Source organism: Anser anser (assembly GCF_964211835.1).
Source record: "Anser anser genome assembly, chromosome: 2".
NCBI lineage: Eukaryota > Metazoa > Chordata > Aves > Anseriformes > Anatidae > Anser > Anser anser.
In genome coordinates this window covers 111089066-111102343 of record NC_139721.1, presented here as the reverse complement: position 1 = coordinate 111102343, position 13278 = coordinate 111089066, and the positions used below count along the sequence as shown (strand labels likewise).

Sequence of the window (13278 nt, the reverse complement as noted above, 5' to 3'; positions counted from 1 at the left end):
CAAAGCTGAACACAGCACTCGAGGTGCGGCCTCACCAGAGCAGAATACCTGGTGACGATCACCTCCCTGGTCCTGCTGGCTACACTACTCCTGATACAAGCCAGGATGCCGCTGGCCTTCTTGGCCACCTGGGCACACTCCTGGCTCGTGTTCAGGTGAGCATTGACCAACACCCCCAGATCCAGGAAGCCCTTTCCGTCATGAAGCAATTTCCAGTGGCACTGGTCCCATCCTCATTTCATCTTTTCCTTCCTACCCAGCAAGCAATTAAACTTACCCCATCTATGAGAGGATTATATTTCACTTCCTAGAACACGGAGATAGGAAGCAGAAGGATATCTTAGTTTCCAAGACAAACAGCCATGTCCCTGCTGCTGAACTGAATGGAACGAATATTTTGGTCTGGGGTGAGATGGTGAGGAACAACACGAAGACCTTTGTCACCCACTCATGTACTGCAGATCCCTGTCACAACTGGATGACTGTGTCTCAGTCCCAGCATGAAACTAGATCACCTGAAGGATCTTGACATGGTAATTAATCCTTGCCTGTATGTTATTTTGTTCAGTAACACTGAACAGTTTACCAAGCAGCACAACTGTTTAATCATATCACCCAACTATTGAATTTAGTATGCTGAAAACAAGCCTTGCTATTTCTACCTTACATTCAAAGTGTAACAATGAAGAAACGGGAAACATTTGTCAATAATATTACTCTGTTCCCATAGACAGAGTTTCATCTGTCAAATATACTACAGAAAACAAGGAGAACAAGGCTAATCAAATGCTACCACCTTTCTTCCTCTCTCTTATTGCCTCTCCTAAGATTGACCACATTTGTGGTTAAATGCAGGGAGTCAAACTTCCTATAAGCAGTGTCGTTAAGGTTCCAGATTTCCACTGTGGTTCAGCCATATCACAGCTCTGGAAATGCATACTGATTCATGTTCAAACCACCACGTTAGGTCTTAAAGGTTAAAAAAATAAATAAATAAAAAGATTTCACACTGCAACTGTGAAAGGTTCTTACCAGGACAACCTTGCTGACGTAACTTCTTAAAGGAAAAGGATCTTAAAATCAAGCTTTAAAATGTATAAATATATATCTACTTATTGAGATATATGCATCTCAATATATATATTGATATATAACTATACAAACACACCCACATATATATAATCAATAAATCAATAAATATCAGTATCTATATATCAATCACTTTGTTGAAATTACTAGTCTGAATGAAAATGCTTAGTGAAAAGACTGACATGAATTCATCCTGCCAGGGGAGCTACAAACAGCTAACTGAACAGAAGCAGCAATACTAGCACTTCAGGATCCCCAGCAGGGACTAGAAGGACTCCAATTTGTCCCCTCAGAGGCTCTCAGCAAGTGAGTCTTGAGAAGATGCAAACTCCACAAACTCCAAGCACCTGCATGATATGCAGGTCCCTCATGAGAAGAGAAGCACCTAAGTTTATCTTCACCAAGGGATCTGCTCATTACAAAATGGACATTGAAGCACGCCGATTGTTGGACCATTTTTCTGAAGAGAAAAAAATCAGATCAGGATACCACAACCACGTGATGGTAGTCAACGTAGATCTAAGAAATTCAGTTTCAACTCCGCCTCTGACAGCAAGAGCAAACTAAGTGAAGGCTGAAGTTTCTCTAGTCTATGCACAAGAAGAGGGAAGTGACTACTCATGGCCCTGATTGATATTACTATCAAAAAGAATCCAGTCATGCATGGTGTGCACATGCATTAACAGAGAGACCTAGTGACACGTGCACAAAGATCTCCCCCACACAAAGTGCTGCTGCATCAGTCCTGACCTGCACTACTCCTTCAGTTAAGACTAATACACTGACTAAGTTACACTCCACTTTTTTACTCAGAGAAGAGCAGACCATGGAGCTTCACTCTTCATTCATTCGCTCTTAATTCCAGATTCTAACTCAGAAGAATACTGCATTTGTTCTGTGCTGGGGCTCATGCCCTGCAAGCCCATGCAACCATGGAGGGCACTCAAATGTAAGACATAGTCATAAAGACAGAAAACAGCATCTCCGACATTCAGGGAGAGGTGAAATACTTGTAGATGATGTTTAGTGCTACTCTGCAAGGGAAAAAAAAAATGTTACATTTGCATACTATTTTTGCATCATTCAAAGAGTTTGGGGCTGAATCTGGACAATGTATCTCACAGCAGAAAGGAAAACAAGAGGAAAACAAGCCTTCCAGCTGTTGGCATTCAGGTTGTGCCTGATCTTCTAAGCATGCCACAATTGCAAGACCAGTGGGAAAGCCTGGGACGCACTGGTGGGCAAGAACATTCATTTGGATCTTTATGTCAAAATTCCTGTGATAATGTACTTTTATGAGAAGTTCAAGAAGTTTAAAACAATTCAAGATCTGTTCACGTCTACCATTTCAGCAAGGCACCACTATTGAACGGTTCAATAACCAAGCTCAAGTATCTGATATTTTTAGCTAGATATACTGTAACATCTCACAGATGCCTGGAGTTTTCTCCCTGCAAGGTCTGAAGGAGATTCCTTCCTTCTCAACTGCCAGTTAAGCAGAATTTGGGGGCTGCTTTTCAAACACTGAGACAACCGAACTCTTAAAATGGCTGGGAAAGCCACATTTCTCCACTTCAAATGAAGTGCTAGCAACAGATATAATGCTTGCCTGGTACAATTGGTGCTGCTTCCCCCCCTAGAAGAAGTAGGGAAATGTGTTCAAAATGTCATTGAGGCCATCAAAAGATCTAAAGGGTAGTCAAGAAAACAAAAACTGGACAAATCTGAAAGGGGGGGGGAGGCTGAAATTTTAATCCCTTCTTACTATACACTGAATGATTCAGTAACTCCCAATTCACTTTGAGGCAAAAATACCTGATTTGGGCCTTAAAGAAAGAGTGTGTCTTAGTCTCTGCATTGCAGATGAGAACAATCACATTTTGCTTGCTCTGACTTATTGCTAAATTGATTATTCTCCAGGACTGGGAAAGAGGGAGAAAGGAAGGAGATGGTAATTGTCCCTATAAAATTCTTTAAGAAGATGAAAGAACTGAATGCATCTTACTTTTCCTAGCAACCCTCTTTCCTAATTCAGAAGCAAATAAATCACACTCAGGATAGTATCCTGAACATATGGCTTTCTCTGAATAAGGGGAATTTGCCTGCCTACAAGCTTGCTTTTCTTTTCTTCTCTCTCTCTCTCTTTTTTAAATATGTCAGTCTCTGGAATCCCTATTCACACATTCCCCTTCACAGCACAGTGGGTTTCTGCCTAGGAAAAAAAAAAAAAACAACTTTATAAATATTAACTTATTTCTGTCTACAGAAAGCTGTACCTGAGCTTAACATCTAGACAACTGCATGCAACCTGTTCACTACTGTTGCATTTACTTCCCACATACTCAGCTAATGATGTAAGTAAGATAATAAAAGGTAAGGACTTCAGTGCCCCAAGGCATACGACAACATGAAAAGCTTCCTTAGAGAACAGATCTCAAGCAAACAATGTTGGAAGTCTCCAAATGATCTTGCACCTTTCTTTACCACATTTCCTGCAAACACCTATGAAGCACATGGCTCCAAGAGCGGCAACTTAGAGAACATGTTTTTACTTCTTCTTTTCCTTCTCCATGCACAAGACACCTTATTTTGCACGGTCTGTGCTTTGAATGCTCCCCCATCGTGATGTAAAGCACCAAAAAGGGAGGACCGTTGGAGGGACAGTACTAACCCCTTGATCTGAAAGATGCTTCCTACGGAGGCCTTGCAGGCTCATGGTTGCAAAATGGTGGTTGTGAGGGCCCTGAGAAGGGGGAAGATACCCGCCGAAGCTTCTCACCCTTCTGTCTGCAATCTCAGAGGGAACTGGTTGCAAAGTGCAGAAGATGACCACAGAGAAAGCTGCCAACAGGAATAAAAGGACAGTGAGGATGCCAAAATGCAATGGTCTGCATTTTTTTAAATTAACAAATAAAAAGACAAGCAAGAAAAATGTGACTAGAAACTGAAATCAGAAATGAAATTGAAACAATTTTATACAAAGCATGAACCAAAGTCATACCAAAACCCACCTGATTTTTTCTATGAACATCATTCGCAATTCCCCCTGTTCATTTATGTCATCTTCATGGTGTCAGTTTTCGAGAGAACAATTCTCAGCTCAGCACGACAGAACAGTGATACTGACGGGCATGTAGAACATTGGCATGTTATAAATAAGCTGCTAATTTGAGGTGGGAAAAATCATCTAGGCGGCTCTTATGATTAAGAACCAGAGGAAGAAAATGAGCAACTTGCTTATGCTTCCAGGACACTGCTTTTTACAAAAAGAACTTTTTCTAACTCTCAATTCCTATGGAAAAAAAAAAAAAAAAAAAGAGTCCTAGCACCAGTGAAACACCCACTGGTTAGACAAAGCAGCCAGCGAAAATGCTATTATAATTTTAAAGCCCTTGCTGCCCCTGCCTTGAGTAGTAAGCTGTCTTTTCTACTGGTTCAAGAGGTTTGTTCTTAAAAAGAGTACTACAGAGTTGTGAAGTTTCAGCTTCCTCTCATCTGACTTGCAGTTTTACATAACTTGTAAGAGATGTTTTTAGGCTATAGATACTGCGTATCCGAGAAAAGAAGGATGTGCAGAACTATTATACAGCAATTTGTATCTGGGTTACTTGCAGCTGCTTGATAAAAGCCTTACTATGAAAAGCAAAACTTTATTCTGCTGAACTGACACCCAGGATTATTCGTGTTTCTGATAGGCCTGATCACCACCCTCCTTCTGTCCTGAGCTAGGTTCCCTTCCCACCCTTCCCCAGTGTGCAATTGCAGATAACACCCTGCTGCTGTATGGCTGCCATCGCTGGTATTATTTCTGTATCACGTGGGCATTGTCGCTCTTTACCAGAATGCCGCTTACTAAGCAATATTATAAAAATTCCTGTGAATATCTATGTTCACCATAAGTGAGGATAATGGCCTCATTGCAAAAGTCTCGATAAAAGCAGCATGTTCCAGCAAGACAGCTTTCAGATATCGCTAAACAAAAGCCTACTGTGAGAGCCGTAACCAACATCAATTCCCACTATGTGAAGACATTAGACAAAGTGTGAACTAGCTTACTGTATGGGGACAAAAAACTGACTGTCAATGTGTGGGACCAACACTGCCTAAAACACTACACTGGCAAGCCAAAATACAACCAGCATATATGCATGGCAATTGCCATTTAATTCCAGAGTTAGCAGTATAAGAAAACAAGTACCGAAGGCAATATTAGGTTACTAGCATCACTCAAGACATTATAATTCCATATCTTTCCATTTCTAGTGTCTTTGATTAGGAAAAAATGACTTTAAAACCAGCAGACGTTAAAAGAAACACTATATAAATCCCAGGTTCCATCACAGAAGTAGAGAGCACACCAAAAGCTTAAGATCTGCTCCTAAAAATATGTATTTTCCACTATAAAGTAGACAACCTTATACATGGGAACCACCATTCCACATAAGAAACAAGACAAGACCCTTTCTGCCTGGGCATCATTTTACATTTTTACATATTTATCTATTTACACTGTGGGAGCACCCAAAAAGCCAAAAGCCTACAGTCAGAATAAGCATACTATACCAATACAAATGCCAGGCCAAGAGGTTACTTCTTAACTTCCAGACCTGAAATTCCCCTGATTACATACCTTAAATGAAAGTCCAGGAAGGAGGGACGTAGGCAAGCCTACTTGCCAGTTTCTTGCTGAACAACGCGAAAGGAATATTTGAAAGCTTTAAAATTTGTAGAGAGCAGTACGGTTGCTCTACTGAGAAGTATTTCACGAAAAAGTTATATCTGCACTTTAAGATGTGTAAAATTCACAATATCCTACAGTGTAGATTCAGTAATTTGCAGAAAAAAGGTGATATCCATTACTTAACTCCAATTTTAGTTTAGATTTTGTAACTAACTGGTAGAACCAAAATTAAGAAAGTCACACTGAGAAAGAACTAATAGAGTACATCGATGAGGCTGACATGTAAGAATTCAACTCTTGCACTGCTAGGTGACAGCCACCATTGAGTCCTAAACTAGAGACTTTTAATGTCACCTTAATTAACAAGGAAGGAAGTTTGCCAATGAGTTTACTTCCACCCCTTTCCTAGCAGCAAGTTATGCAATATGCAAGAACCTTTGAACCAACAGCTCTACAACAACACCCCCCGCCCCAAAAACCACACACATACCCATCCCATCACCCCCCTCCAAAAAAATTAATGACACTGTAACGAAGACAAAGTCTTTCAAGGAGTTCATTGATGAAAATTACTTCTAGAATCTATACATACATTAACCACCACACACATACCACAACTTTGGTGTAGAAATGTTGAAGCTGAAGCAGGCAAGGCTAAGCAGAAACCTCTTGTTATCTAGTTTCTCAATACAATATACTTTCACCAAAAATACTTGTTTAGGTATTTTCTGTGAGTTTTCACAGATCTTTCCAAAATAATTAGTGGCTTACAATCTATATATATATATATATATATATAACATGACTATAAAATCCCATTTTAAAGTTATAAATGCGAAAGCCAAAATAATAGCAGCGTCTGCTGTTAATTAGCAGCTTGTTCATATACAGAGATACCAAGGATATACTACACACTGCAGTAATGTAACTGAATGTCACAGGAAGCACCCAATATCTTCCTAAAAATCAGGTTCTAGACCTTTGAAATGGGGCACCTGAAAATGCATTCTTAGCTAGTGGATACTTCTGAGCTTAGATGCAGACATATACAAGTTGAACAAAATCTTGAAAGCAGACGCAGGTAGTCAAATTAAGTCTCCTACCTAAAGTCTCCTACCTAATAATATGAACAAACAGGGTTTTATTTCTAGAGGTAGGTTACTGACATCCGCATGGAATAAACAAAAGCCACACTTACCCACCTAGCTTAACGCTGCAGGAAAAAGAAAGATACCTGGCTGATTGTAAAAAGGTGATCTTCAGTGCTGCAGATTTCTTTCCCAATTTGGTTCTAAGCAAAAGACCTTCAGCACACAAGTTTGAAAGACACAGGGCATGCACGTGCAGTGGTGACAGCCACTGCTTTAGCAGACACACTAAAACAGGTCACATCAACAACTGTTCATGTTCATAAGTAGGACACAAGACACAAAATACATGCTATTTAACCTTAAGTGAGTTCTGTTTGTAAACAATTACCAACACAATTGAGATGTATTTATAAATGTACAAAAGGAAGGCTAAAATGCCTGAAGTAGTATGCTCCTACCACACCGCAGAGGCCATTTTTAGTACAAGCTTTATCAACATCTAGTCAAACTCTTGTCTTCTTTATGTTCCAAACAGAAATATTTCCCACAGTTCACGATGAACCCAAAAGGCATTAAGAACTCCATGCATGCCATGAGATCCAGCAAATAATAGCACCATCCAAGTAGAAAGCATAGTACTTCAGAAGACACCCATGCCAGGTATAGCACTTCCAAGTGTGGTTTTGGACCAGCTTACTTGAGGGAAACAGAAGTGAAATAGTTCCCTTTTAAAGATGTGATAAACTGGGCAACTTTGCCAAGTCTGCCTTCAAACAGAAGACAGAACTGAAATTAAAACCAAGTCCAAATACTTCATCAGCAGCACCTCGTGCACTGGGACAGCCCAGTCCTGGATGCACAGGCAGTCTCCCCCCTATCACACACCACTGCCCCCAACACATGAAGGGTTTTTTTTTCTCCCCAAGGGAGCAAACAGTTATGCTCTTGAAAAATAATGCAGGAAGTGAATAACTCTGCCAGCCAAAACAAAGCCTGAAGTCAAACGTAGTCATTTGTAAGTATGATAGTTGCCATCACATACACATGCTCAGCGCTGCCAGCTGTAAATGAGATTATTTGCAGAGACTGTAAAAACCCAAAGATTTAGTTACGCTCAGAAGAGCTTTCCATCTGCTGAAACCTCACTCTGGGCAGGGCTGGGCCTAAGTTACCACCATCGCCACAAGAAGCCTATCTGACCCAAAGTCATGGTCTGTGATCCATCCTTAGTGGGCATCTTCTCCAAGTCCCCTGGCAGAGCCCATATAGGATTAAAGCCCAAGCCACCCTCCCACCCCTCCACGCTGGCACCAAGATGGACCGGCAGAAGAAAGCCAGCACTGCTCCTTCTCTTCAGGGCTACCTGGCTGTTTGTGACAGGAAATTATGATCATCCACAGAGCCTGCTACATTAACTTATTACTCAGTTTGTTCTGTCCTGCCAGTATCCAGACTAGTGGATGGCGCCCTTTTTGCATCTACACAGTAACTGAGGACTCCTTTACGTGGTCAAACTGACCAGCACAGCAAAACAACCCTGACACCAGAGCTACAGCAATCAGCCCAGCACACTTCTTCAGAAGTGAAATCTGAAGGCTTGGAAGGTGTCATATTTGAAGCCTGCTGCTACCAGAAGAACCTCACATCTTCATTTCTTACCCAGTTCCTCTCTTTGTGCTCTGGATAGGAGGGGAGGGTCAAATTCCACCCCACCCCCCCGGCCTATTGAGAACACAAATCTGGGGCTACAAAGAGGAAAGGTGCTACTTCATTTTCCTTTTTCCAGCCTTTCTAATGAGCCAATTACCATAGTAGTTAGGCCCAGCCAGGCCCCTCTGCTCCACACCTCACATTCCTCCCCTAGGGAGAGGTTAAGGCCTTGTGAGACAAGCTGGCTCTGAAAGGGTATCTAGCTCCTGCTAGGCCTGCAAGTCGGTCTGTCATGCCTTCAAAACTTCTTTCAAAGCCACCAATCCATAAAAACATTACAAGTAGAAACCCGTAATTAACGGACATGTTTGTTTTTACAGCCATGTGATTCTGTTATAAATGGACACCTCTATTTTAGCACGTACGGCTTTCACTTCAGGAGAGATTAAACAGTATAGAACTCTTCAGCTTGGCGAAGGTGACTGTGGACAAAAAACAGTGCATTATCATAAGCTGTGTAGAGAAATATATACAAGGAAATCATTTTCCCCTACCACAACATCTAGGATCATCCACTAACACTATAGGCAGCAAGATCAAAATGAAAAAAATGTTCAAAGCAATGAAAATTATTTCTTTTCCATATAAGATAACTGAATCATATAACTTGTTGCTACGTAAGTTAGAACCAACGAGTATAAAACCCACTGTAACCTCTAACTAAGGAGACACTCTCTAGAAGAAAGCAGAAGGGCTGTTCAGCGCATTCATGTGCTCTTGTCTTAAAGATTTGCCACAGTTGTAGTCAGAGAAGTAGCAGGAGAACCTTTGATCTTGCAAAATGCAGCAATTCCTAAATTTAAGATTTTTTTTTAATGTTAACATACAAACAAGCACGCTGTAAAAATTAACAGAGCAGCGCCAAAGTACCTGGGATAAAATGAAGGAAAAGAAAATGCCTTTAATTGCTCAATCAGTGGGCCCTAACATGACCCATATCCAGTCCAAAGACTGCAAACAGGCTGGTGACACAAGGAAGAGATCCTTCATGGTGAGAACAGGAAAGACCAATTCCTGAAAAGTGATGTCCAGTGAGCAGATTTAAAACCCTAACAGCACTGAAAGGAAAAGCTCTCATCTCCCTCCCTTATCTCATTCGTCCCATCTTGGGTCACGTATTCCCAGTACGTATCTTGTGCCAGAACTAAAGCTCATCAGACCCAGCTACTTTACCTCGTTAAAGCAGCAGACCACCAACCCACAGGCACAACCAGATGTTCCCCAAGCGCAGAGGGGAGGGAAAAAGTGCTGCCTGGCCAGGGGCAGGACAAGGCTAAGCTACAGTGACAATGGTGACAGAGAAGCGAGACTATTTTTCCAGCAACAGTAAGGCTTTTTGAGTGGCTCGGCTGCTCATGGAAAACTGCCAGAAGTCCTTATCATAGCAGGGAAATAAACCTGCTGTACTTCAGCAGTTCTGGTGCAGACAGAGCCACACCAACATAGCTGGACTCTGCATGAGGAGAGCACATCCACCACCAGCAAGCACAAGCTACAAGCTGTTCCTGTACAGATTTATTTGGATGCCTGCTTTGCGCTAGGTGCTCGTTGGCATGGTTAGGGCAATCAGGATTTATACCTCTTTGAGCTCCCCTCACACGTTTATGCCAAAGGACCATGCAGTACCTCCTTGGGCTCAGAAGCAGTCTGTCCCTGGAGAAGATGCATTTAAACCAGACAGAGTCCCATACATTTTATTCCAAAACCAAAGGCCTCGGGCTCATGCTAGCATTCATTAACAGAAACTATGAGGCAAAGAAATATGAAAATGGGTCTGAATATGAGAATACCCATGTCTTCTACACATACAAAGCTTTTTATTCCCACAAAACAATGATAAGCTACTAATTATTTAACTGCCCACTTCCTTTATGCCACTTCTAGGTTTTTCTCCCATACCTTAAGTCTCTGTTCAGTATTTATGTCCTATTTAGCCTGCTCCTATACCCAACATCTAGAAGATTATGTATTACCCCCTTGTTCTCCTATTCCAGCTGTGACTTGCTGAGAAGGAGGCAGGAAGAGGTACTTTCTAAACCACCAGAAAAGGAGAGAGGTGCTAAGTATTCAGTTTGGAAATGTAAATCCTCCCGCCCCCTTCTGAAGTATGCCGAACCAGCCTCTCCAGAGCTCATGTCATCTAAAGGCCACAGGAGTTCTCTAAAGATATTCTTGTTAAGAGGATTTAGCCCCTTTTAAAAAGGACTTAACATGTGGGTGGTGTCTCCATTTAAGCATTTTCTCATGGCTAAGAAAATGGCCCTCTTCTTAAAGGCTTATCTTTATAACCCAAAGACAGTAAGAAATTCTCCACTATTTGAATTAGAAACATTTTGAGCAGCTTTCACTTAGAGTAGCTCCATTTTTAAATACCGCAATTTGCAAATGGTAGTGACTTTCTCATACAAAGCGGGAAGCCAACAGCAGCAAGAATGTTGCGGGGCGCCTCGTCAAACAATAATTTCTCCTACATAGGCCACGCTTTCATGATTTGATTGACAAATCCAATCATGAGCTGAGTTGATTGACAAATTTGCTGCCATCAAAATGGCATGGTGTCAGTTCCCCTGCTTCCTTTCCTTCCACCCTGTGCTCTCTTCCCAGCCATCTCCTTCCCATTACGGTCCCTGGCATTTACCAGACCATCCATTAGCTGGTTCAACCTGCTTGCCCAGCAGAAAACTTTTATTTACGTATTTTGGTTGGGGTTAGTTTTTCTACCAGGGCTGGCAAGTTGAACTGCCCTGGGAAGCCGGAGGAGCCCTGGGGCTGGCAGAAGGGAAGTGGCACCAGCTCCTGGCAAGGAAGGGAGCACGACCCATGCCCCTAACTGCAGCACTGACCTGTTGCTTGGGCCCACCTGGTCTCCACTGGCAGGGACTCAGACTTGCCCCAGGACCCGAGCAGCGTGAGCTGACGGCTACTTTGCAAGGGTTAGTTCGTCATTACTGCTCGCGTTGAAGCCATGGCAGCGGCTCAGTCCTGCCAAGTAACAATTTCCATTAAATCTGCAGGAATTGTGAAAAAGTCCCTTGTGTCGAAGGGCCGGGCAGCCTGGGCTCGCTGGGGTGCAGAAGCCTGGTTAGTGACCCTCAGTGCCAGGAGCCACCACGACAGGCAGCGGTGCAGCCAGAAGCAGGTTTGGGACAGTATCGAGGTGCCTGCTTGGGAGATGGAGGAGTGTGCGAGTTCTCACCTCTCCTGGGCTGAAGGCGCCTGCTGTTAGGGGCTAGGCTACCTTTCCAGGCTTTTCCAGCACAGTTACACTTACACAAGCACAGATAAAGTAACTAACATATTCCCACAGGGGAAGCAGCTTACTTTGGCAAAAAAAAAAAAAAAACCTTTTTCTTTTGCTAATATAAACGCCTCCCTGAGCGGCCTAAACTACACACTGCCATACTAACTTTTTTCCACTTATACCATAGTTTATATTTGGAAGTGATGGCTGGGTTGCCAGTGCAGTTACATCTGCAAAGACAGCGTATTTTCATAATCCTAACCAGCGCAGGTGTGCTGGCCAAATTTCAGGCTTACCCTCTCAGTCTTTTGCATAGCAGGGCCGTAATTTCAGCTGGGGGGTCTCCGTGTACTATTTGTAACTCAACTAATCAAGAGCTAAATTTATATTGGTGCTGCTTGCCTGGGCTCGCTGCCTCAACTACCCAGCAGTTTCTCACTCCTCTCACCAGTCTTTGCTATCAGTTTCTCAAATCAGATCAGCTAGGAACTACCAGGAAAATACCCTCGCCTCCCGGTCCCAGAAAATTTTTTGCAAGATTTGGTGAAAAATGGATGGGAGACAGAGAATTGCTAAATGGCTGTCCTCTTCCTGCCAGGACGATGAAAGCGCTTTGGCCATTCCTCGCGGAGCAGCAAGAAGAGGCAGAGCCCTGGGATGCTTCAGCCTTGCTTCCTGACAGGCAGGTGTGCAGCAAACCAGCGCGGTTCCAAGAGGGGCACTCACGTGAGCACAGCTGTCAGGGCAGGGAGGGATGCACAGCCTGCTTCCTGGCGTGTGCTAGGGATTGCTTTATCGCCCTGGGAGGGTGCCAACCCCACACTAAGGATACCGCCAGCCTGACCAGTCTCTTCCTCCCCCATCCCACATCTCCCCCCTGAGTAAACAAGGGGTCTGAGGATATGCAGCATAGACTGCCAGGGACTTCTGGCAGGCAGAGCTTAAAATCACCTTCTTGCGTCCAAACCTTTAAGTGGGGCAGAAACCTTCCTAGGTGTCACGGCAGGGAGTTCTTCCCATTAAAGAGGTGAACGCTACAACACAAAATAATAATAATAGTAATAATAATAATAATACCCTAAGCTTGTGTTTACAGTCTTGTAGCACCCATTGAGGAGAAATGTCAAAAGTCCCGTCCGACGCCAACATCCCTCCCACAAAGCAGAAAAGCCCGTACAATCGCTCCCCCAGAATCACCCTGTTACATTCGCTCCTCTCTGTACCGGCGTAACACCATCTTCTAGGAATCAAGCCTTTGCACAGGACGGACAAATATTTACAGAGCAGCCTGAACCGGCCCGTTTGACACCACGCACCCTCTCCCGACACACCGAGCACCGGCAGACCGATCGCCCTGCCCAGCGAGGACGCTTCTTTCTCGCTCCGGCTGGGACTTGTCAACCGGCCCGAAACTCCCATCCCGACCTCGGCAGCCAACACCTGCGAAAGCCTCCGCGAGGAGAGCC

General features: G+C 43.2%; 1 protein-coding gene across 4 annotated transcripts in view; it reads right to left on the bottom strand.

Annotated features, from left to right (window-relative positions):
- Positions 1-13278, bottom strand: part of E2F3 (E2F transcription factor 3) — a 43681-nt gene that overhangs the window by 28391 nt on the left and 2012 nt on the right. The window contains exon 1 of one of the 4 annotated variants that reach the window (XM_083822840.1): positions 3761-4814. The exons of the other annotated variants lie outside the window; for them this stretch is intronic. Coding sequence (XP_083678966.1) covers positions 3761-3805 — 45 coding nt within the window. The 5' untranslated portion in view covers positions 3806-4814. Of the gene's footprint in view, positions 1-3760; positions 4815-13278 lie in introns of those variants that run through there. 4 annotated transcript variants of the gene reach the window in all.